A 24,975-nucleotide genomic window follows, 5' to 3' on the forward strand; every position below is an offset into this window, starting at 1 on the left:
CTGCTTATCCATGCTTGCGTTGGCAATTACTACTGCCAGTTAGTACTTCAGTTCTGCCAGCTACTGCTGTGAGCATTTCCCAGGTCGTGAGTAAAGATGAAAAGCTGATAGACATCCCTCGAACAAGATTGTGAGTAAAAATGAAAAGCTGATGGTCACCCCCCTTGAACAAGATTGTGAGTAAAAATGAAAAGCTGATGGTCACCTGCCTTGAACAAGATTGTGAGTAAAAATGAAAAGCTGATGGTCACCCCCCTTGAACAAGATTGTAAGTAAAAATGAAAAGCTGATGGTCACCCCCCTTGAACAAGATTGTGAGTAAAAATGAAAAGCTGATGGTCACCCCCGTCGAACCCTAAAAAGATGTCCAGCCTTTCCCTCAGGGACGAGAGATCCTTAGGGTTGAGGTTTAGACAGCCAGTCCACCCCAGCCTCTCAGGGCTTCTCCTGGGCTCCTGGGCGGCCGGCTGGCCTGGTCTCCCTGGAGACAAGTAAGGAGTGTGTCTGACTCAATCGCCTCTGTCCCTGATCTCAATGGAATGGGCTTTATTAGTGAGTCACTGGCACGTTTGAAACAAGCAAGAACTCTCCCTTTCCAGACCCTGAGCCAAAACGGGCCCATGGGGAATTCTGTGCTTCCGCCTGAGGCTGACTCACAGGGCAGCTCCCAACCCAGAGTCCTGCCTGGGATGCCTCCCTGAGCTTCCCAGGCAGCATTCAGCTGGTTCCTGGGTTTCCTGTGTCCACTGCAGCGGAGAATCAGTGGCATCAGCCCTCTCACACACACATACCTACACACACATACACACACATACCTACACACACATACACATATACCTACACACATACCTACACACACATACACATACCTACACAAACATACACACACACCTACACACACATGCACACACATACCTACACACACACACACACATACCTACACACACATACACATATACCTACACACATACCTACACACACATACACATACCTACACAAACATACACACATACCTACACACACACATACCTACACACACATACACATATACCTACACACACATACACACACATACACATACCTACACAAACACACACACACACATACCTACACAAACATACACACATACCTACACACACATACACATACCTACACACACACATACCTACACAAACATACACACATACCTACACAAACATACACACATACCTACACACACACACACATACCTACACACACATACACACACATACACATACCTACACAAACATACACACACATACACACACATACACACATACACATACCTACACACACACACCTACACACACACATACCTACACATACATACACATACCTACACACACATACACACACATACACATACCTACACAAACATACACACATACCTACACACACACATACCTACACACACATACCTACACACACATACACATACCTACACACACACACACATACCTACACACACACACATACCTACACACACATACCTACACACACATACACATACCTACACACACATACACATACCTACACACACATACACATACCTACACATACCTACACACACATACACACACATACACACACCTACACACACATACATACACATACCTACACACACATACACACACACCTACACACACATACCTACACACATACACATACCTACACACACATACACACATACCTACACACACACACACACCTACACACATACACACACATACACACACATACACATACCTACACACACACACACATACCTACACACACATACACACACACCTACACACACACATACCTACACACATACACATACCTACACACACATACACACACACCTACACACACACATACCTACACACATACACATACCTACACACATACACACATACCTACACAAACATACACACATACCTACACAAACATACACACATACCTACACACACATACACACACATACCTACACACACATACATATACCTACACAAACATACACACATACCTACACACACATACCTACACACATACCTACACACACACACATACCTACACACATACACACATACCTACACACACATACACACATACCTACACAAACATACACACATACCTACACACACATACACACACATACCTACACACACATACACATACCTACACAAACATACACACACACACACACACACACACATACCTACACACAATGCATTGGCACATAAGAACCCTTTTAGGTGACTGGTGTGTAAACCTTATCATTTTGCACACAAAGAGCTACAAATACCCCTGTTATTCTTTAGCTTTCATAATCATTAAAAAATTTTTTTTTTCTCCAAAGAGCCTCACGAATTGGTTTGAGATGAAGAATCCTATAGTTACTTACCCAAAGATGTCAGGGTGATAGAGTGAGGAGTAGAATTCAAGAAATCAAGACCCCCCCTTCCCCGCAGCCCTGGCAAACGTCCCTCTCCCTCCCGTAGGCTGCCTGAGCCCCGGGGGGGGGGTGTCATTCTGCCTGTAAGCCCCCCGACTCCGCCCCGCGTGGCACGCAGCGGCTGGGAAGAGCCTGCGCCGGACATGGTTTCTTTGCCGAATGGAGTCGGGCCACACTGTTAGCCGGTGCCGCAAGCAGTGCGAGCCCTCGCCGGCCTTTTACACCCTGAGTGCAGCTCTGGGGTGTGGCTTTGCTGGGATCCATGCAGAGCCCATCTCCACCCTCAGCAGTAAATGCTCAGGGAGATGAGAGGACTTGGGGACGCTGGGTGGCCTCCTCTGGCCGTGGGTTAGCCAGGACCTCTTTTCATGGCCCAGATCTTTACCAGGCAGCAGGGGCCAGACGCCGAGCTGGTGCTGCTGAGTGCCGTTTTCCAGCAGGGTCTGGCCGTGAAAGTGAACCACGTGGATGTCCCGGGAGCCGCCCAGGTTCAGCAGGTGCAACCTCACCCACTCCTGCTCGTACATCCTCAGGCCAGGCAACTTGTAAATCATCCCGTTGATGGCTGAAAGGACAGAGGACCGCAACCCATTAGAATCTGTGTGCACAGGAGAGAGGCTGCGAGGGCCTAGGCGGGTCTCCCTCTCCACCAGCTCCTCCATCAGCCTGCAGCGGGGGTGGGTGAGCTCCTCTCCCAGAACTTTCTCCGTCTCTTCCCCGGACTTTCCACGGCTCCTGTCTGTACTTCACCCACACAGCCTTTCCATTTACAGTTTGAAGTTTCCTTTGCTGCTAATAGAAAAGGCTGGTGTTTAGAGGAGAGAGAGTAAGTCAGGGGGTGTGCAGTGCCAGCCTCAGGCCCCCGAAAGTCAGAGATAGAACCAGGCCAAGTCAGGAGGTCGGACTTCATCTCTACAGCACCCACAGCCGCAGCGACTCATGCTGGTTCTCTCGTTCAAACGCCAGCTGCTCTGCCCCCTCCCAGCTTGGATGCCCAGGGTTCTGAGACGCATCCACTCTCCCCTCAGTGGGGTGTGTGTGTGTGTAGCACCTGGTACATCAGATCACCTTAAAAATACTACTGTATTTCAATGATAAAGCTTAGTGCTACCCCGCATTTAACTGGGACTAAAGTGAGGGAAGTTTTTGTTGTTGTTCTTATTGTTTATTCTTCTAAAATTAAAGGCCCCGCTGTGGAATTTCAGGAGCCAAGCCAGTGAGCTGTTGGAGGGAGAGGAGCTGAGAGCATTTGGCTGCCTGTTTTATTCACCTGTGCTTGGTGCCACCGGGAGCTGCTGAATACTAAAGCTGTTATTTCTGAAAGCACAGGTGGTTGCTTCTCCTACAGACATCATTTCCCTTTAAAGGTCAGGAAACAGTCTATTAAGCACTTAAATTGCAGAATAATGCTAAGTCCTCGTCAATGTATGTTTAACTGAAGCGCACTGGCGCATTGCTGTGGGTTTGGGTTCGTTTCGTGGCAGCGCCGTGCCTGTCTTTCAGAACCTCTCGTGTTTCTTTGCCTGGAGTGTCACCTGCTGGGCCCCCCGGGCCCCCCGAGACGTGTAGGGACCTGGCTTCATGGTCGCTCCTGGTTTCTCAGAAGCATCTCCTGCCTAATCTTTGGAGACCTAAGGGCAGGTGTCCCTGTCAGCCCGACTCCCAGATCAGATTGAATCAGAGGAAAATACCATGGAACGTGTGGGAGGGTTCTGCTTCTGAGGATCCACGTCTCCAGGAACTTTGGTGCTTCTTGTCATAGTACCAGCTCTTCTTTTCATCAAAGACCATGAAAAGCAAGATGAACTCCCTCATGTCCACGGGCATTCCGCTCTCCCTGTTCAGCGTTCCTTTCCGGCAGATCACAAGGGGGCCTATCAGGCCCGAGTGGATGTCCCGTTCCTGGAAGACAGCGGGAGGAATGGAGCACACACCCTGCCAGCACTCTCTCGCTCCTCCGGCGATCGGTCGTTGATCGCATGGAAGAGGGAAACTTCTTAGAGGCCTGACTGTGAGGAGCACAGATGAGCAGCTTCCTAAAGCTGGATCTTATCCATCTAATTCTATGGCATTCCTATCCCCTTCCTTTGCCTAGTTGTTTATCGTGACATGGAAGTCATCATAATGATAATAAAATATTGATGCTATAACAAATACTATTTATTGAGCACTTACTACTATATTAAGTATTTTGCCTATAGCCACTTATATAATTCTGACAACAATCCTATATGGTAAAAAGAATTCACTTATTAAACAAGTATGACCGACTATGTGTGATGTATGTTGTTATCTCATGTTTAACTTTGGAAACCGAGGCTAAGAGAGGACGAGGAATTTGCCCAGGACCACACAGTGGGTGACAGGGGAGGAACTGAAATCGAGGCCGGTACTCTCCCTACCATGCCCAAGAAGGAAGGGGTCTTGATGTTGTAGTTCTTCCACAGAGAAAGAGGAGGAGAAAGCTCATATTCGCTCCAGGAAACTGCAAATAAATGCCTTCCTCTACAAGGTGGTCCGTCTGACTGGGCCAGCCCTCGCAGCAACCCTCACTCCTCTTCACTGAGCACACCTTTCTCTCTCACCGTCATCTCTGTAGGTCTGCAGGGAGGTCCCTGCTATGGTAGCTGTGGGGTGTTGGCCACAATCCTTACACCTTCCTCACAAATAGCAAGACAAGCATTTAGCAAGAAATAATCTTCAGCCCTAGCTGGTTTGGCTCCGCGGATAGAGCGTCGGCCTGCAGACAGAGGGTCTCAGGTTTGATTCCAGTCAAGGGCACATGCCTTGGTTGTGGGCTCGATCCCCATTAGGGGGCCTGCAGGAGGCAGCCAATCAGTGATTCTCTCCCATCATTGATGTTTCTATCTCTCTCTCCCTCTCTGAAATCAATTTAAAAAATAAAAACAAAACATCCGAAAGAAAACAAGAAGTAATCTTCACCTTCCATTTAGCAGCCTCGGGGTATAAGTTAAGGGGATGACAGCACATTGACGGCTGGGCCTACCGTGTTCACTGCTGAGTAGTAGGCCCACGCCCGGCAGGCGGAGCCAGGGTTCTCCGGCCCCGCTCTCCCGGTGGCGTGCCACACGTAGGTGTAGCTGCTGTTTGGCTGAACAGCATTGTCTTCCTGAAACCACTTGGAAGACTCATCTTCATAAGTCTTTCCCTCCGACGACTTTTCATAGGAAAGCCCATGGGCATGAAGAGAATACGGTCTGGATGCTAAGTTTTTAAAACGAACCTAGAAAAAAACAAGGATCCATAACACACTTAAGGTTAACAAAATGCCAGTTGCCACGGAACTTATGTACATTATTTCCTCTAACTTTACTAGCATCCTGCGAGATAGGGCCCAAGCAGCTTCCCCCAGAAATGCCAAGCCATGCTTGCTCCTCGCCCAAAACAAAATTATTGACCTTATCAGCAGATGCAATGCTACTGATAGGAGCTCTGGATCTGAAGGTCATGAGGCTTGGCTTTTGTCACAGTAAGCTTTCTGCCTGCTGCTGAAGAGACTGCACATGTGAATTCAAGTTACCCTCTGGGGACAAAAGGTGTCGTACATCACACGTGAACGGATTAGAGAGAGGTGCCTGGGAGGAGCCATTCGGCTGAATGTTTAGAAAGGGTGGAGGGAATTAAAAAAAGTTTCCTAGGGGAGACAGAATAGTCCTTATAGAATAAGCAGGAGCTTAGCAGAGGGAGAAATAGAATCATAAGATTATTTTTTTCTCGAGGCTTGCCAAATACTTGGCAACTGTCTTGGAGAAGAAATGTCATTATTTATTAATTTTGGAAAATAAGTAAATCCACCCAGCCAGTGTGGCTCAGTGGTTGAGCATTGACCTATGAACCAGGATGCCATGGTTCGATTCCCAGTAGGGCACATGCCTGGGTTGTGTGCTCGGTCCCCCACTAGGGTGCGTGCTGAAGGCAGCCGATTCATGATTCTCTCATCATTGATGTTCCTCTCTCTCTCTCTCTCTCTCTCTCTCTCTCTCTCTCTCTCTCTCTCTCTCCCACTCTCTTCCTCTCTGAAATCAATAAAAAAATATTTTTAAAAAAGAAAATAACTAAATCACCCATAGCTCTCTCCTGCCACCATTGCCTTTACAACCCTATGGTACTGGTGGGAATGACTCACTTGGATAACGTCATCCACCTCAGCTCTAATAACAGGACCAAGAATGCCAAGATGCTCTTCAGACTCTCCCCGAGGGTCCCGTTGGGTGAAAGTGCTATCCAGGTACTTTCGGAAAACAACTTTCTTGTATATGGTGTCCTCTGGAAGCTCATCAGTGTCTTCGTTATCCATGTCACTGAAATGATAATGACAGTATTTGTTTACAAGAACAAATGAAAGACCATTCAAAGAATTTAGGAAATGGTCTCTGTTTCTGAATATAGCATCCAGCATAGAGAAGATATTGAGCACATAGTTGATGAGCAAATGAATGAAAATAGAAATGACTAAAGACATAACCAGTAGCTACCCAGCTGCCAGTTCAGATACCATTTCTTAGGTAAGTCCTCCCATGAGCCTTTAGGCTAGGTCAAATCTCTGTATAGCATTCCTCCATTTCTATAGTAGTACTATAGTGCATATAGTAAAGTCCTATAGCATTGTAGCATTTCTGTAGTATATACAGTAAAGTATGTATCATTTATTTGTGTGATTATCTGTTAGTATCTGACCTGCCACCAGAGCAGTGGTCGGCAAACTGCGGCTTGTGAGCCACATGCGGCTCTTTGGCCCCTTGAGTGTGGCTCTTCCACAAAATACCACATGCAGGTGCGCACATACAGTGCGATTGAAATTTCGTGGCGCATGCGCAAAAATCGGTTTTTGGCCTGGGCAAGTCGATTTTGAAGAAGTGGTGTTAGAAGAAGGTGGGGGTGTTGGTTGGTTAGGAGACGGGAAACGCGGCGCAGGTGAGCCAAGGGATACACAGCGCGGGGGGAGGAGCATGTGATTCATGCATGAGTTGAGTGAGCCAGTCAGTCAGCAGTCTCATTGTGCAGTGGTTAGTGCTAGCCGTGTCTGCAAATCACATGCGGGTGACAAAAGTACCTACTTGAAGCATAAAGTTACCTGTATTTTTCCAACCAGCTACAAATCCTACAGGTATGTTTGTTATCAATTTAAGAATTGTAATTCTTTTGTGTTGGTGACTTTATTATTATAAAACTAGAGGCCTGGTGCACAAAAATTTGTGCACTTGGGAGGGTCCCTCAGCCCGGCCTGTGTCCTCTCGTAGTCTGGAACCCCTCGGGGGATGACCACCTGCTGGCTTAGGCCCGCTCCCTGGGGGATTGGGCCTAAGCTGGCAGTCAGACATCCCTTTGGCAGCCCAGGAGCCCTTAGGGGATGTCCAGTTGCCAGTGGGGAGCAGACCTAAACTGCAGTCGGACATCCTTAGTGCTGCGGAGAAGGCGGGAGAGGCCCCCACCAGCACCACTGTACTGGCAGCCATCAGCCTGGCTTGTGGCTGAGCAGAGCTCCCCCTGTGGGAGCACACTGACCACCAGGGGGCAGCTCCTGCATTGAGCATCTGCCCCGTGGTGGTCAGTGTGTGTCATAGTGACCAGTCATTCCCAGTCGTTCTGCTGTTAGGGTCAATTTGCATATTACCTTTTTATTATATAAGAGTGCCTGGCCAGCCTGGGTGAGGGGCTGATGGCTGTTTAGGCTGGCCACAGCCCCTTCAGGGTGGGGGTCCCCCCTGGGGTGCCTGGCCAACCTGGGTGAGTGGCTGATGGCTGTTTTCAGGCTGGCCACAGCCCCTTCAGGGTGGGGGTTCCCCCTTGGGTGCCTGGCCAGCCTGGGTGAGGGGCTGAGGGCTGTTTTCAGGCTGGCCAAACCCCTTTCAGGGTGGGGGGTCCTTCTGGGGCTCCTGGCCAGCCTGGGTGAGGGGCTGATGGCTGTTTTCAGGCTGGCCACAACCCCCAGCTACCCAAACTCCCAGTGGAGGCTGGCTGGAAGCAGGTATCTGGGATTTATTTGTCTTCTATAATTGAAACTTTGTTGCCATGAGCGGAGGCCACAGCTGGCTCAGGGTAGGCGGGAAGCTTGGCTTCCTCCATCACCCAGGCAACCAAGCCTCCTGCTTGCTCCAGCTCCGTGGCTGCCAGCTGCCATCTTGGTTGGGTTAATTTGCATATAGTCGCTCTGATTGGCTGGTGGGCGTGAATTAGAGTGTAGCAAAGGTATGGTCAATTAGCATCTTTGTCATTTATTAGCGTAGATGAAACATCTTTTTAGGTTCCCTTTTTGAGATGGCTACAAAGAAGCTAAGAAAAACAGAAGATGAAAACCATGAATTTAAAGTTGAATGTACCTACCTATATAGTTTAAGTTTAAAAAATTTGGCTCTCAAAAGAAATTTCAGTCGCCATACTGTTGATATTTGGCTCTGTTGACTAATGAGTTTGCCGACCACTGCTCTAGAGGAAAAGCCCCATGAGGTAGGGATTGTGCCTAGTTAGCTCACGGCTTTATTCCCATTGCCTCACAGAGTACCTGGCACCAAGTTGCAGCAGGGGAACAAAGTTATGCTTAGCTAGTTTGCCCAGAATTATCTCCTTGGACTGTTGAAATTACTTTTCTGGCAGTAGTGGGAACATGAGAAGAGATGAAAACACTGGCCAAACCTTTGTGCGTATTTTGCGTAATCCCAGGATATTTCTTCCGCAGCAATGTAGTAATACTTTTTGTTCCCGTAGCTGCTGCGGAGGTAGGATGCTGCAATGCGGTCCGGATTTCTGGAGGATTTGGTGTCTATCCTAATATCGGTTTGGTAAGGGTCATCGTAGGTCACACAATCTATTTCAAAAGTGTCTTCTTCACTGCTCTGTTGTTTCTTCCTCGGTGTAATCTCAATGTACTCTCCATCTTCTCCACTGAAGCCAAACACAATGGGTGGATTAAATTCACTTGCTATCAAAGTGCTATTTAGTGAAGGAGATGGTTGCGGAGAAGGCATCTGACCAAAGTCTGAATAAGGAAAATTAGGATCAAATTCTGGAAGAGGCGAGGACGGACTGGATTCGGAAGTGTAGGCTGTTTGACCAAGGTCTGGAGGAGGTGATGTCTGCCTGAGATCAGGAGGAAGGCCTGTCTGAGTGATGTCTGGAGAGAGAGTTGCATGTCTGAAGTCTGGAGAGAGGGTCTCCTGGCTGAGGTCAGGGGAAAGGGTCATCTGGCCGAGGTCAGGGGAAAGGGTCATCTGGCCGATGTCAGGGGAAAGGGTCATCTGGCCAAGATCAGGGGAAAGGGTCGTCTGGCCGAGGTCAGGGGAAAGGGTCGTCTGGCCGATGTCAGGGGAAAGGGTCGTCTGGCCGAGGTGAGGGGAAAGGGTCGTCTGGCCAAGATCAGGGGAAAGGGTCATCTGGCCAAGGTCAGGGGAAAGGGTCATCTGGCCAAGGTCAGGGGAAAGGGTCGTCTGGCCGATGTCAGGGGAAAGGGTCGTCTGGCCGAGGTGAGGGGAAAGGGTCGTCTGGCCAAGATCAGGGGAAAGGGTCATCTGGCCAAGGTCAGGGGAAAGAGTCGTCTGGCCGATGTCAGGGGAAAGGGTCGTCTGGCCAAGATCAGGGGAAAGGGTCATCTGTCCAAGGTCAGGGGAAAGGGTCGTCTGGCTGATATCAGGGGAAAGGGTCGTCTGGCCAAGGTCAGGGGAAAGGGTCATCTGGCCAAGGTCAGGGGAAAGGGTCGTCTGGCCGAGGTCAGGGGAAAGGGTCGTCTGGCCGAGGTCAGGGGAAAGGGTCGTCTGACTAAGTTCTGGAGAGATGGCTGTCTGCCAGACTTCACGTTCTAAGGAAGGGGACACTTGTCCAGTGTTGGTAGGGAAGGACTGGGTTCCTCCATCATAGTCAGGCATCTGGCCAGACTCTGGAGAAGCTTCTTGACTGGGGCCTGGAGGGAACTGTGTTTGATCAGAGTCTTGACTCGGGAACGTTTGGTAGAACTGTTCAGGGGGCATTGTCTGATACATGTCTGGCGAGAAGCTTGTCTGACCAGTGCTGTCTGGGAGACTGAGATTATGGTTGGGAAGTGAGGCTGCCAGGCTGAGATTCCCACGGGGCAATGTCTGGCCGAGGTCGGTGGGAAGAGAAGTCTCCTTGGCCTTGTGAAGGGCGTCTGGGAGGATGAGGTTGCCCTCTCCTCTGGGAAAGTTCCTTGGAGAGAGAGGAGCGTGGTGTGTAGGCTTCCTTTTTCGTGTCCGAATGAGAAAAGTGCTGTTCTTCACTCTACTGCTTCCTCCAGGTCTTGTTTGTAGAAATTTATGTCTAATTCCAGGAAACTTTGGGTGGCCACCTTGCTCTCCATGCTTGTTGGTAAAAGGGATGCGTTCTCCCCATGTCCTTGAGGCATTCTGGGGACTGTTCTGCAGCTTATTAACCGCCATGTCTTCATCAGCCTCGGGGATTATTTCATAGCTACCTTTTTCAGAAACCAAATGCCATTTCCCATTCAAATTCTTAAAGAGAGTCTTGTGTTTTAAGAGATCACTGGGCTTCCAGGGCCCCATGATGGAAGAAGAGTTGCCTTGGCTTAAATGTCTCCCTGTTTTATGTCCTAGAAATTTCATCCGGGAGAACCTGTGCCTTGCCTCCAATCCCTTATGTTGAGCATGCCCTTGGCTTCTGAATCCTTCTGCACCGCGTGGTAGGAGGCTTGTCCCTGTGACCTTTGGCTGTAGAGGATCCTCTGTAGGGACTTCAGAATAAGGGCTGGGATGCTCTGCCATGAAAGGGCCGAGAACTGAGCTCTTTTCGAAGCTGGGCCCCACCTGAGGACCAGCTGTGGTGGTTTCAGGGTGAGGAAGGGTTTTGTTAGGTTCTGCAACTTTATTGTCAATGAGCCCGCTGTCACTTGGGGAAGAAGAATTAGAATCAACGGCTGTATCAGTACCTGGAGGGATGAATTCAGAGCTGTTCTCCAGGGCGAGGGCAGTAAGATTGAACTCACCTTCCTCCTGATTCAGTGATGAATTTCTGAATGACCTAAGTCCTAATAACGAAGCCAAATCAGTCTGGTAATCATCTTCAGTCTCACCTCCTTCACCCTGGTTTTCCGAAAACTCACGCATTTTCCGTGTAGTCATGGATGTAGATGGTGGAGGTTTGTATATTACATAATCATTTTCTTCATTACTTTCATCATTCCGGTTACACTTAACATCCCTGAATTTCAGCCGTAGGTTTTTGCTTCTTGGGTTAGAATTCATGGTAGTTAATATCCAAGTTCCTAGAGAAGAGAGACAGACAGCATAGAGAGCTTTAAGTCCAGAAAAAGACAGAAAATCCCTAGCATTTGTTGTAGCAGATAATTCCCAACAAACTTTGGCCAGGGATACTCCAGTGTGGCCTGTGGACCTCTGCTTCCCTGTGAACTGCTGGTTACGGGTCCACAGTGCCACCAGAAGGAAAATGGAGAGCCAAGTACTTAGGACACTTCTGAGCAATTTGACATTGCTGTGACATCCAAGCATGTGATCAATGCATTTACCTCATTTAACAGAATATAGACCAAAGGTATTGGTCAGCAGAGCGCAGGGAGGAAAAAATCATCTTAGCTCAGATAGTTTGAGGGTCACTATTTCAGAATATATTTTAAAAGGGATGGATTGAGAATAAAACAAATTTTAATCATCTCTGTCTTGTTAGCTGCACATCTTGTTTGAGGATTGTAGTGGGGGGAGGATGGTGATACCTACTCCCAGAAATGAGAGACATTTAGGTATTTCCAATTGACCAATAATTCATGTGGGTCCAGGGCAAGTTTGAATCTCTCTGAAATGGTGTGACTTGCCGGCACACTGAAGATTTCCTGGGAAGTGTCCAATGGTTACCACTTGCTGAGTGTCTACTGAGTGCTGGACACTTGGCACATATTATAATTAATGACCAAAGCAGCTCTGTTGTTGTTGTTGGTGTGTGTGTGTGTGTGTGTGTGTGTGTGTGTGTGTGTGTGTTTTCATATGAATAAACTGAGCCTCAGTGAGGTCAGGTCAGCTGCCCAAGGTTATACAGGTGTTGCGTGGCCGGGCAGAATTTGAACCCAGAGCTGATGAACTCCAAAGCCCACGTGCTTTCCAGGGCTGTGGCGTGTCTGAGGCCAGCTTCACAGGCACTATACCTGGTGATCACTAACCCTAGCACAGGTGGCTGTCTTACAAAACTGGAAAGGGCATTTTGATAAAAGAAATGTCTTTTTGAGACTGAATGGTCATGCTTCCTCCTCAAAGTCATGCCATATCTTCTGTGGATGTGTGTCTTTACTTCTCACTTACAGAAAAGGATGAACGGAACCCACATTAAAGGGCTGAACCCACTGAGGAAACACTGAATTAATTCCCCAAACGGAAATCATGACAAGTATCAAAAGGGAAGCCTGCAAGGGATCCGAGAGCTGAGCCCAGGACCTGAGCCTGGAGAGCTGCGACAGACCGAGGGACCAGGAGTCCCTGCCCCGCGCCAGGCTCTCACCCACATTATCCATCGTGACGGTCACCGATTCCCCGTGCATGGGGAAGAGCGTCAAGGTGTCCTCATGCCTCTTCCCGTAGATGAAGGAGTGCCCAGTGAAGTGGATGGTCAGAAAGTCATCCTGGGTCCCCACGCTGCAGAAGTGCCACTGGATGGTGTCGTCAAAGCAGAACCCGAGTGTGGAGATGCTGTCGGGCACGTAGCCATTGATGGCTGAAAGAGTCGGATGGGTTAGAATGCCAGGCCTATGCCAGCACAAGGGCACGTGCCTAACACCTAAAACGCATGCCCCAACGTTAATTTGGTTGCATCAGAGCAGTGATTACCTGAGATCAGCTTTACCAGGTCTAACATGTGACTACAAGGTCAAACCCAGACTTCCCACAGCAGTGGCTCTGAACTTAAAACTGCAGCACATGGCTCAGGGAGTACCTCCTCTTCTGAGCGTCTTAGTACACACTTCAAACCCCTCCCACAGAATGGCTTTGCAAAACTCCTGGCTAACCTTTTTAGTGGATTTGAAAAATCTAGTTTTGAATTACTTATTTGGTTTCTGCCCTGGCCATAGAGTATCACCTTGCACCCAGAATGTCTATTTTGCACCCCAGATACCACAGACCAAGGCCTGTAGCCCCTTCCTTTACCACCCCCATCCCTCACCTGTTCTTCTCTGCCCAGAGCACACGCACAGGTTTACACACACACACACACACACACACACACACACACACACACACGGAGCAAGAGAAGACGTATAAGGATAACAAGCCTTTGACCTCTCCCTGTAAAAAGGTCACCCTTTATATAATTTCATCACCAAATCCCCGGATGAAGGTGAAGCTGAGATGTGAGTCGCTTCTCATCCATGTCTGCCTCTAGGCACAGCACGCTTCAACCACACGGGTGAGAAGTGATGGACAGATAGGGGAGTGTGCTCCGACTTACTGCTCATGATGTTTGACTCATAAAACTTAGGGTCGTCACGCTTCACCTCCTCAGGATTCTCACAAAACTTGTTGATGTTGTCCTCAATGTACCAGCTCTTGTTCTCATCAAACACAGCAAACACAGCCTGCTGCTCGATGTCTGCTGCCCTCTGTGGGGGGGGGGGGGGGGGGAACGCTCTGTTCTAACATCCCAGCCAGCGACCCACAGCTTCAGACACCCCAGGGCGCAGTCCTCGGGGTCACTGAAGCCACGCATTTAGGCCTTGGTGAGAGCCCCTTATGTGCAAAGCCCTCGTTAGAGCCAAAGGTATTACGCAAAAGCAAACAGAGCAGATCAGGAAATTCAGAGACTAAAATATCCTAATAGAAAAATTCCATTTGTCATGGCAACTATAATTCTGTTTATCTCTGTGACGGAACACCTTTCAACCGGACTGTTCGACCGACAGGGTGTGCTACGAACAATTGCAAAGGATAAAGCAGGAGGCTGCAATAGGAAAGCTCCATACCTCTCCCTACGCATTTCCTTTCCAAGTTCAATAAATTAGGGTCTTTCTTATGTTCGTTTCAGATTTTCCGAGGCATATATTTATTTTGTATGCCTTGAATGAGACCCTTTTTAAAAAAATTATAGCTTTGCCCAATTGTGAATTTAATGGAGCTTAATAAGATGAGACTCTTCTACAGTAAAGATAAAGTCAGAAGATCCATGTCTTTGTCTAATTCAGTCTCACTAGAGACGGACCATTGTCAAGGTGCAGTCTCACCAGAAGCTCTGTCTCCTGCGTATCTGTCTTATCTCTTTCTAGTGCAGATCTCTACAGGTAACAAGGATCGGTACAGAGCCTTACACTCTTGCCAGGTGCTACCTCCCTGAGCCCCCAAACAACCTGTAATTTTTAGGATGGGTATTACCAATCTCATGTAAGGAAGAAACCAAGAGAGGCTAAGAGACTTGCTCAGCACACAGACAATAACAACAGACATGGACTTTCAAACTAGAACGAAGTATGGCTTCACACTGTAGACTTGCCTTCTGCAGTGAGAGTCTGGGTGAAAATTGGCAAGACAAAAAGTTCCCAAAGGAGTCAATGTCATCTCAGTCACACCCAAGAGGACTACTTAGTTTAATGTTTTCTGTTCCAGAAAAGTTCCGTTATTTAGCAGGGAGACCTAGTCTGTTCCAGCCAGAAGAAATTCCTGGAATTTCTGAATGGTTACGTCAAGGACAAAATACCTGTATGCCTCTTTTGTCCAGGGATCTGCTCTTACAAATCAGAAGTAGCCCTATGAGCCCAGAGGCAATGTCCCTTGTGACGTCCACATCACTGTAGTACGGTCTTGTTAAGCACTGGGCGTCATTGTCTGTGGGCTCATCAGACTCCAGGATATTCCATTTATAAGTGTAGGTTTCGCCTGGTTGAACTGCTCTGACCATGGTGTTACTGCCTGAAAGAAAATATAGTCAGAATTATTTTCATTTTCAAAATTATTTTATGAGAATGAATGAATGATACAATGGAGCTTTCATTGCAAGCAATTAATATTGGGAAAGGAATATTTTTTTTAATATTAAGATCCACTTATTGGAACCCTTGATAGCATGTACTCATCAGATCTTGCTCCCCTAGAGGCCTCTATGGCACTAATAAAGGAGGCTGTAGGGCAAGCATGTCAAACTCAAAGGCTAACATGGGCCAAATAAACAAGGTTTAAGTATATGTGGGCTGCGAAAAAAAACAAAAGCTTCAATTTTCAGAGAAATTATAGTAAGTTTATTTTGATAGATATATGCTGAAATAAATGAGTCCTCATTAACATAAAATAATAGAACATTTTAATAAAAATTAATATTTTTCTTGTCCATTAACTTACCAGACACTGAATAACTGCACAAATTAATAAGCGTGACACTAATAAACCTGTTTTTCTTGTTCTCTGAAAGCGAAATATTTCCTGTTGCGCACACCAAACAAGTCAGTACAAGACTAATGACGTGGCAATCGGCTGCTAAAATATTCGCTGCTAGTATTAGTGGAGAGAAATGGTGCGCCTGCGCGTAAGGGAAATGAATGCAACATGATTATAGTAGCCAGTAATTAGAGAACGTTGTAGTTTGTTATTAATAATTATGTATAACAGGATATTGTAAAAATTAAGTTACAAAATTTTTATTAAAATGTTTCTTTCATACTGTTATATTGGCTGGCTGCAAAAATATTCCTTATGGGCTGCAGGCAGCAGGCCGCGAGTTTGACATGCTTGCTGTGGGGTAAGTAACCCCCTGAAATGAGCAGGGTTTCCTTGTGGCTTTCAGGTCCCTGCCCATGTATAGACACTACCTGACTGCACAAGGTTTACTACTGAGCAAGAGGGACAGTAGGGAAATATGGTAGCTTCTCAGAGGTCAATAGCTTCATTCAGCAGAAGTGAAAGATGCAAACCTGAGGTGGAGGAAGAGTTGACTGTGTCTTCAAAAGGAGAGAAGGTCACTCCATGAGGGTAGATGCTGTAGGCGCGGCTGGCCATATTTTTGAACGTGATCTACAAAGTTAACTCAGATTCATTATTCGGGACTTCAGGTTGATTGCGAGCATTAATATAGGATGTTAACTTCGCACGCTCACTTGTTGGACGGTGTGCATGCATGCAATCTTGTTCTGTTTATCTGAGCAGCAATCTCTCCATCACCCGGCAGAAGCATTTGAGAGAGTTTCGCCTCACAGAGTAGTCTGACCTTAGAAGTGACATTTTCCTTACAGTCCGCCACCCCCTCCGAGCTGGTCCCCATCTCCTTCCCTTCTCCTTTCAGCTCAGACCCCATCTGTTTTCATTTTCTGCTCCTCCTCTTCTCTACACCATGACCTCCTCCTCCCACTGGCCAGGTCTCCCAGAACCTCTGTCCTTGAAGCCGTGTCCTGAGGTCATGGCTAAGAGCCGGATCCTCAATTTCCAATGAGGTGTATTTATACTCCCTAACAGTGGTCGGCAAACTGCGGCTCGGGAGCCACATGCGGCTCTTTGGCCCCTTGAGTGTGGCTCTTCCACAACATACCGACTTCTGCGCATGGGCCACAAAGTTTCAATGTACATGCGCGCCTGCATGTGGTATTTTGTGGAAGAGCCACACTCAAGGGGCCAAAGAGCCGCATGTGGCTCACGAGCTGCCATTTGCCGACCACTACCCTAAGAGTACCTTGGAGGGATCAGAGATGGGGGAAGGGAAACAGAGAGCAGCTGCTTCTGGTCCTTCGGTTATTTTCAAATGAGCAGAATTGGCCTTGTCTGCAGACGCCCTCCTAGCTCCGCCCCTGCAGCGGTGAAGTATGGTCTCGGTAAGCACTGGGCGTCATTTTAGGAGCATTACCCACACAGGAGTCCTGGTGAGACTCCTTAATCTTCCAAAGAGAACCTTGATTGTATCTTTGGTTGATTGCCAAAGCATTTGGGTCATATCTACATCTCCATCTGTAGATAATCTGCATTCTAGAATCTTGTCAAAGATTGCAACCTTCAATTCTCTGCTTCCTGTGCTTATAAAAAGCTTGATGTCCCTAACCAGTTTGGCTCAGTGGATAGAGCGTAGGCCTGCAGACTGAAGGGTCCCAGGGTCCATTCCAGTCAAGGGCATGTACCTTGGTTGCAGGCACATCCCCAGTAAGGGGCGTGCAGGAGGCAGCTGATCGATGTTTCTCTCTCATAGATGTTTCTAACTCTCTATCCCTCTCCCTTCCTCTCTGTAAAAAATCAATAAAATGTATTTTTTTTAAAAATAAAAAGCTTGATGAACCCGGCAGGCATGGCATAGCTCATTGGTTAAGCATAGACCTCTGAGCCAGGAGGTCATGGTTCAATTCTGGTCAGGGTACATGCCTGGGTTGTGGGCTCGATCCCCAACATGGGGCGTGCTGGAGGCAGCCAATCACTGATTCTCTCTCTCATTATTGATGTTTCTACCTCTCTCTCCTCCTTCCTCTCTGAAATCAATAAAAATATATTTTTTAAAAAGCTTGATGATGTGACATAGCATTAAAGGAAAACTATTTGAACAACACTCTGTCCTCATGATAAATATGTAAGTCTTTGCATGTGTCTTCATCAGAGGCCAGACTTCAGAGAACTACATACCAAGACCACAGTGAAGGATTTTTTTTCTCAATGGTATTTACTGTGATATTTTTAGCTATAACGAGAAACACTTTTATAAGACTCTACAATATTTTTATTTATTGTACCAATTGTAGGGGTTTTATCAAGGAATCTATCCACTGCAGCAATAGCACCCTCTCTTCAAGGATCCATGTGAGAAATTCTTCTCTGGTCGCTGTGCTTCTTTTGTGACTACTGTGACTCTGGCCCTAACAGATTTCCCTTTTTACTTTGGCTGCTAGAAGGCTCAGGACAAAATTTTCAAACAACCTTATAAGATCATATGGTAAGTACTTGATTATACTTACCTTATCCTTGGTTTTCTTTTCTTTGTTCCCAATATTATTCACCCCAACTACATTGACTATTGTATTCCTTTATAATTTGATAAACTATCTCAGATTCTTTGTATTATGGAGTAAGCTATAAATAAGTGCAAATACTAAATAAAAACGAAAAGTTGCATTTGAATTAAAAATTACATGGACACCTTTTAAAAAAAATAAACAGCCAGTACTTATAATGTCTTTTGTTACTTAATTTCTTTTGCACGGGCCTACCTTTCTGCTACTTACTTTGAGTGTGTCTCTGACCTGGGCTCTGATAATAGGGCCCAAGATCCCGTCTTCATTGTTTCTGGACTCCTCCAGGCGTTTGGTGAAGGTCCCATCTTGGTACTGTTTGTACACAACCTTCTTATAATGTTTTCCAATTTGGTTGGAGAAATTATCCAAGTGCAGAGATCTGTATTTTCTTAAAGTGAAATGAAATATTAAAAAATGAACCATTTTCTCAAGTAGAGACCCCAGTAGGGTGGGGAAACCCTTGTGTTTAGAAGTTCTGCTCTTGGATTAGCTAAAAAAAAACAAACAAAAACAATACCAACTCTTAATATGATTTGCAAAGTCCTGATATCTTCCATCTAGTTGGAAAGCTGGAATCCTCTGATTTGTCTGATAAAGTCATAATCATGGTTAGAAGCAGCTTTTTAGCTCTTCCTGTCCCTTTGGTTACTAGAGAAGACCTTAGATGTCTCTGGGGAAAGGTCTATCTGGATGAAAGGACAGGATATGCTATAATTTTTCTCAAGTCTCTCCTATCACTTAATTTATGGTACCTTGGTTGGCTTTTCAGGTATTTCTCAATCTCTAAAAGTACTTTCTCACTCCAGGAAGTTTTTATTACCTTTGTTAGATATGGCTCTGTGCTGCTGGTCTATCCTGTCTACCACCCACTCAGTCTAGGTGCCAAATGAAAAGCCACCACCGTCACCCAGCTTCTGCAGTTCTGTGATAAATGATTAGGAAGCAGCAACAAGAACCACTTCACACCTTGGTCCTCTTTATTACCTTAAAACAGTACCTTCATAAAAGCAGAAGCTCCGTGAGAGAATTTATCCATTTCATCCATTTATTTTGCATAATAAACAGCACTGACTGTTGCCAGAGAGTCCTGGATCCCTATCTCAGTTCTGTCAGTTATTATATAATCTTGATCAATTCCTTTTTTGATTTTTTAATAGCAAATACATTCAAACGATTTTGATTAGTGAAAACTCTCACTCACATACTATATCCTCTCAACCCCACCTCTCTACCTCTCTTTCTGCATTTTCTAAGTATTGGTTTATATTAATGTGTACAATTCCAGATAATCTGTATGCATATCCCTTCCAAGATTTGGAAAGTTTTCAACCATTATTTTTAAAGAAGCTTTCTGCCCCTTTCTCTTTTTTTCCCTTTAGACTCTTACAGTGCACATGTTAGCTCTTTTGATGGTTTCCATAATTCCTGTAAGCTTTCCTTATCCTTTTTCTTTCATTTTTCTTCTTGTTCCTGTAAGTGAATAATTCCAAATTACCCGTCTCTGAGTTTGCTGAATCTTTCTTTTGCATAATTGATTCTGGTATTAAATACCTCTATTGATTTTTTTCAGTTCTGTTATTGTATTTTTCAGTTCCAAGATTTCTGTTTGGTTATTCTTATGGTTTATTAGACTTCTCATTCTGTTCATGCATTATTTTCCTGATTTTGTTTAGTTGCCTATCTGTGTTCTCTTGCACTGCACTGAGGTTCTCGAAGATGAGTATTTTACATTATTTTCCAGGCACTTCATAGATCTCCAATTCTTTGAGGTTGCTTCCTGAAGCTGTATTAGTTTCCTTTAGTGGTGTCATAGTTGCCCGATTCTTTGTGGTTTGTGTCGCCTTGGGCTGGTGTCTGTGCATTTGAAGAAGCAGACACCCTCTTCCAGCCTTTACAGACTGAATTCGGCAGGCAAAGACCTTCTCCCAACAGGTCTCCTGACTGATGGGATTGCTTTTAGGATCACAATCAAGTGAGGTTGGATCAGGTCACATGGCTGCTGGCGGGCAAGACTTTACCAAGAGCTCAGACGGGTATGGGTCCTGTCTTGTCCGTGGAAGATGGGGCTGCCTCCGAGACCTTAGTCAGTAGAGCTGGTGCTGGAATAATGGCCCATTTTAAGGTCCTCAGTGGAGTTTTCAAATGGTAGGCCTGTTACCGGGTGTGTAGGTGGGTATGGCTCCCATCTGGTCCTTGGGAGGACTCACATCACGTCCCTGGGTAGGTCCCTGATGGGCAGGACCGCTTCTGGACTGCAGGTGGGAGGGCTGGAGCTGGGCTACAGGGTCACTTCAAGATCTGCACTGGGACCAAGGTCTGCAGGCCAGCCTCCAGGGTCATGGACAGGGCTGGCTCCTCCCGAGTCGCTTGTCAAACAATGTTGTAGCAGGGGCTGTCGCTGAGTCCATAAGAGGATGAGGCTGCTTCTAGGCTTGTAACCTGGACCTCAATGAGCAAAACTACCACCTGAGCATGGACTCGCCTTGTAAAACAGCCCTCTGTGGTCCTGGCTTTCCTTGGGATTTTGTAAGTTTCTACCTGGATTACACAGCTCTCACAAAGGCACTTTTGTTTGTGGATGGCTGACAACTATTGTTGCCGTCAGGGAGAGAGGTGGGGGACCTCCTATTCTGCCATCTTGCTCCCTTGACTTTTTAATTTAACAATGGAGAACTTTTTATATTAGTACATAAAGCATGCTTGCATCCTTTTAAAATAGATGCATGGTACTCTATGTATGGCTATCCCATAATTTATTAAACCAATTTCCTATTGATGGAAATTTTGGGTTGTTTCCAATCTTTTGCTATTACTAACAGGGTAGAGTGACTATCCTGTATGTACAACATTTTTCCTGTGAACAGTATAGCTCTATAGTAAATTCCCAGGGTGAGACTGCTGGGCCAAAAGGTATAGGCATTTATAATTTTGACACAAATGCCAGATTATCCTCTAGATGGCTCTTCCAGTTACTCGCTCACCAGCAAAATGACAGTGCCTGTTTCCCACAGTGTTGCCAAGAGATTATGCTACCTGGACTGTGAGTCCGATGGATGAAAATAGTATTTCAGAGAAGTTTAATTTGCATTTCTCTCATTGTGAGTGAGCCTGAATATTTTTTTCAGGTGTTTCAGAGCTATTTGAATTTCCAGATTTCTTAATATCTCTGACCTATTTCCTAATGTAATCTAATAAAAGAGAAACATGCAAATTGACTGCACCTCTGCTACGCCCCAAGCCATGCCCACCAGTCAATCAGAGTGACTATATGCAAATTACCCCAACCAAGATGGCGGCCAGCAACCACAGAGCTGGAGCAAGCAGGAGGCTTGGTTGCCCCGGTGATGGAGGAAGCCAAGCTTCCCTCCTGCCCTGGCCGGCTGTGGAATTCCACTCAAGACAACAAAGTTTCAATTATAGAAGATAAATAAATCCCAGATACCTGCTTCCAGCCAGCCTCCACTGGGAGCTTGGGTAGCTGGGGGCCGTAGCCAGCCTGCAAACAGCCATCAGTCCCTCACCCAGGCTGGCCAGGCACCCCAGAAGGACCCCCCACCCTGAAAGGGGTTTGGCCAGCCTGAAAATAGCCCTCAGCCCCTCACCCAGGCTTGCCAGGCACCCCAAGGGGGACCCCCACCCTGAAGGGGGTGTGGCCAGTCTGAAAATGGCCCTCAGCCCCTCAACCAGGCTGGCCAGGCACCCCAGCGGGACCTCCACCCTGATCCGGGACACCCTTCAGGGCAAACCAGCTGACCCCCACCCATGCACCAGGCCTCTATCCTATATAATAAAAGGGTAATATGCAAACTGACCCTAACAGCAGAACAACTGGGAATGACTGGTCACTATGACACACACTGACCACCACGGGGCAGATGCTCAATGTAGGAGCTGCCCCCTGGTGGTCAGTGCTCTCCCACAGGGGGAGCTCTGCTCAACCACAAGCCAGGCTGACAGCTGCCAGTACAGCGGTGGTGGCAGGAGCCTCTCCCGCCTCCTCAGCAGCGCTAAGGATGTCTGACTGCAGCTTAGGCCTGCTCCCCACTGGCAAGTGGACATCCCCCAAGGGCACCCGGGCTGCCAGGGGGATGTCTAACTGCCAGCTTAGGCCCAATCCCCTGGGGAGCGGGCCTAAGCCAGCAGGTGGTCATCCCTTGAGGGGTCTCAGACTGCAAGAGGGCACAGGCTGGGCTGAGGGACGCCCCCCCCAAGTGCACAAATTTTTGTGCACCGGGCCTCTAGTCTTCTTAATAAATAAGAGCTGTCTCTCACTTCTAGAGATAAAGTGAAGCTCTTAGATAGGATTTAACACAGTGCTTGGCAATAGCAAACATTTGACAAGTGGTAGCTGCTATTATTATTATTATTATTATTATTATTATTATTTCCTTTAGTGAGTTTGGGGTAATTCCATGTTGATTTTGAACAAGACCTGAACGGAATCCAAAACATGTAATCCCTTGACCCGCGAACCCAGGACCCCATGGAACATGCCTGAACCTTTGCACAGTGGTCAGAACCCCCCACTCACTTGTTCATGTTCATTGGAATGAAGGGTGCATAGTCCCAGATGACTTCCTCTGCAGCGATGAAGTATTCCCACCTCTTCATGTGCCGCCGCTGCTCCGGCGTCAGCCACTTAGTACTCCGTGTCTTCTTGGCACAGTTCTCAATGTTGATACGAGCCTGCATCCCAGCTGAATTAGTAAATACAGACAGTGAAAGAATGGGGGAGAAGGAACTAAAGCTGATCAAACTGTAACTTTTTAATGGTGGAAGGGTTAACTGATGATGGTGAAAGCAAGGGAGAGAGGGGACGGGCTGGGAGGGAAATCTGGGAAGATTGCCTTTGCTTCTTCCAGAGCAGGAACATCTGTGGCTTCCAGACCCTGAAGACCCTATGACTTAGGTCTTGTTGACTTCTCCTTTTTCCTGTCATCTGCCCCTTTATTTGTAAAATCAAAAGAATACAGTAATACTGTATGAAATTGTTAAAAATTAAGTAAATTAATACAAAAGCAATTAACCTCAACAATGTTAGTTTTGTTGTTTTATGATCACTTGGGTGACAATTTCATTAGTTCAAATATAATTTTGACTGCTCAGTGCAAAAATATACCACAGTACCCGAGCCCTGGCCGGCATGGCTCAGTTGGTTGGGCATTGTCCTGTGCACTGAAAGGGTCGATTTCTGGTCAGGGCACATGCCCAGGTTGCGGGTTCAATCCCTGGTTGGGAGTGTGCAGGAGGCAGCTGATCAATGTTTCCCTCTCACATCGATGTTTTTCTCTCTCCTTTTCCCTTATTCTCTCTCTAAAAGCAATAAAATAAATCTTTTTTTATAAAATGAAATGGTCCTAATCGCCTTTCTTATGTGTTTTGCTTGTACATATTATTTTGGTAACAAAATAATTTCCTATACTAATATCATTTGCTTATAATTTAGTCTCTATTTATAGGAAACCTCCTCCCAATAGTTTCAAAGCAACTATGTGTAATAGAACAATGAGTATTTTGTTTACATGGAACCACATAACAACCTGGGCTGACCTTCCCCCACCAGAGTTCACTGATGTTCTTTCAAGCTCATTCCTCAGCTGCTTAGGTTTTAGGTTTGAGCCATTCAGTGTACAGTCATTGGGTTCCTCTTTGTGCTCATTTTGTTCTAGAACACAGTCTTTTCATGTTAAAACTTCTACACTTTCTCTAACCTGGCACTTCTATACATTTGCACGTTTGCCTTGTCCTGGCAGCCAGATCTTTCTTTTAGCTACATGCTAAATACCACAAGAAAGAACATCTCTATGTGCATTTCTCTCCTCCTCCCTTTTCCTTTCAAGGAAGTAGAGACCTCTTCAGTTTTTGCTTCATTTAAAAAAGTCTTTGTCGATTCCTCCCCTTCCTTCATCCCCAAGCAAGGCTGTGAATCTAAGAGTGGAGAATGTAAGTTCTCTTCTGAGGGACCACGGCAGGTATGTCTGGAGTGTGGGTGGCTTAAGAAGGCAAAGGATAAGGAGGGAGTTAGCGCCTGGGAAGAAGGATCCTACATTCATAAGACTGTTGGGAGCGTGTCTTGCCTTGAAAGTGCTTGGGGATGAGAGAAGAGATGATCCACTTCCCCTCTGGGCCCATCGTCATGTTAGCAGTCGTGGACGTAGCACTGACGAGGGTCACGGCTGAGACCTTGCGATGGTTCTGCTCCAGGACCTGGCCATTGAAGTGAATGGAGAACAGTTCTGGTCCAGAGCTCATGCCGATCAGATGCCAGCTGATGTGGTCCTGGGCACAAACGGTGATATCTGCAAGAGGAGGAGAGATGGGGGCGGGGCAAAGCCAGGCAGTCAGCACTCTGTGGTAAGAACTTCTTCACCCCAAATGGATGAGTACCTGCTATTGTGCAAGGTTCTGAGGAATAGACACTCAGCTGTAGTGCCTGCCCTGGAAATGCAGACATCTGAGGGATGGGCCAGCGAGCAGCTGCCACTCATTGTGGTGAGGGATACTACAGAAGTGAGAGCAGAGCCGTGAGAGGGGGCATTAGTTCACAGACAGGGATTGCTAAGGG

General features: G+C 46.7%; 1 protein-coding gene across 1 annotated transcript in view; it reads right to left on the reverse strand.

Annotated features, from left to right (window-relative positions):
• Positions 1 to 24,975, reverse strand: part of F5 (coagulation factor V) — a 61,837-nt gene that overhangs the window by 12,590 nt on the left and 24,272 nt on the right. The window contains exons 6-17 of the mRNA XM_036344062.1: positions 24,488 to 24,709; positions 22,942 to 23,107; positions 18,621 to 18,798; positions 16,341 to 16,440; positions 15,134 to 15,345; positions 13,895 to 14,045; positions 12,950 to 13,162; positions 9,113 to 11,708; positions 6,606 to 6,780; positions 5,466 to 5,702; positions 4,150 to 4,360; positions 2,844 to 3,023 (exon numbers count right to left, since the gene is read on the reverse strand). Coding sequence (XP_036199955.1) covers positions 2,844 to 3,023; positions 4,150 to 4,360; positions 5,466 to 5,702; positions 6,606 to 6,780; positions 9,113 to 11,708; positions 12,950 to 13,162; positions 13,895 to 14,045; positions 15,134 to 15,345; positions 16,341 to 16,440; positions 18,621 to 18,798; positions 22,942 to 23,107; positions 24,488 to 24,709 — 4,641 coding nt within the window. The remainder of the gene's footprint in view (positions 1 to 2,843; positions 3,024 to 4,149; positions 4,361 to 5,465; positions 5,703 to 6,605; positions 6,781 to 9,112; positions 11,709 to 12,949; positions 13,163 to 13,894; positions 14,046 to 15,133; positions 15,346 to 16,340; positions 16,441 to 18,620; positions 18,799 to 22,941; positions 23,108 to 24,487; positions 24,710 to 24,975) is intronic.

This window comes from Myotis myotis, unplaced genomic scaffold (assembly GCF_014108235.1).
Source record: "Myotis myotis isolate mMyoMyo1 unplaced genomic scaffold, mMyoMyo1.p scaffold_m19_p_18, whole genome shotgun sequence".
In the NCBI taxonomy this organism is placed as follows: domain Eukaryota; kingdom Metazoa; phylum Chordata; class Mammalia; order Chiroptera; family Vespertilionidae; genus Myotis; species Myotis myotis.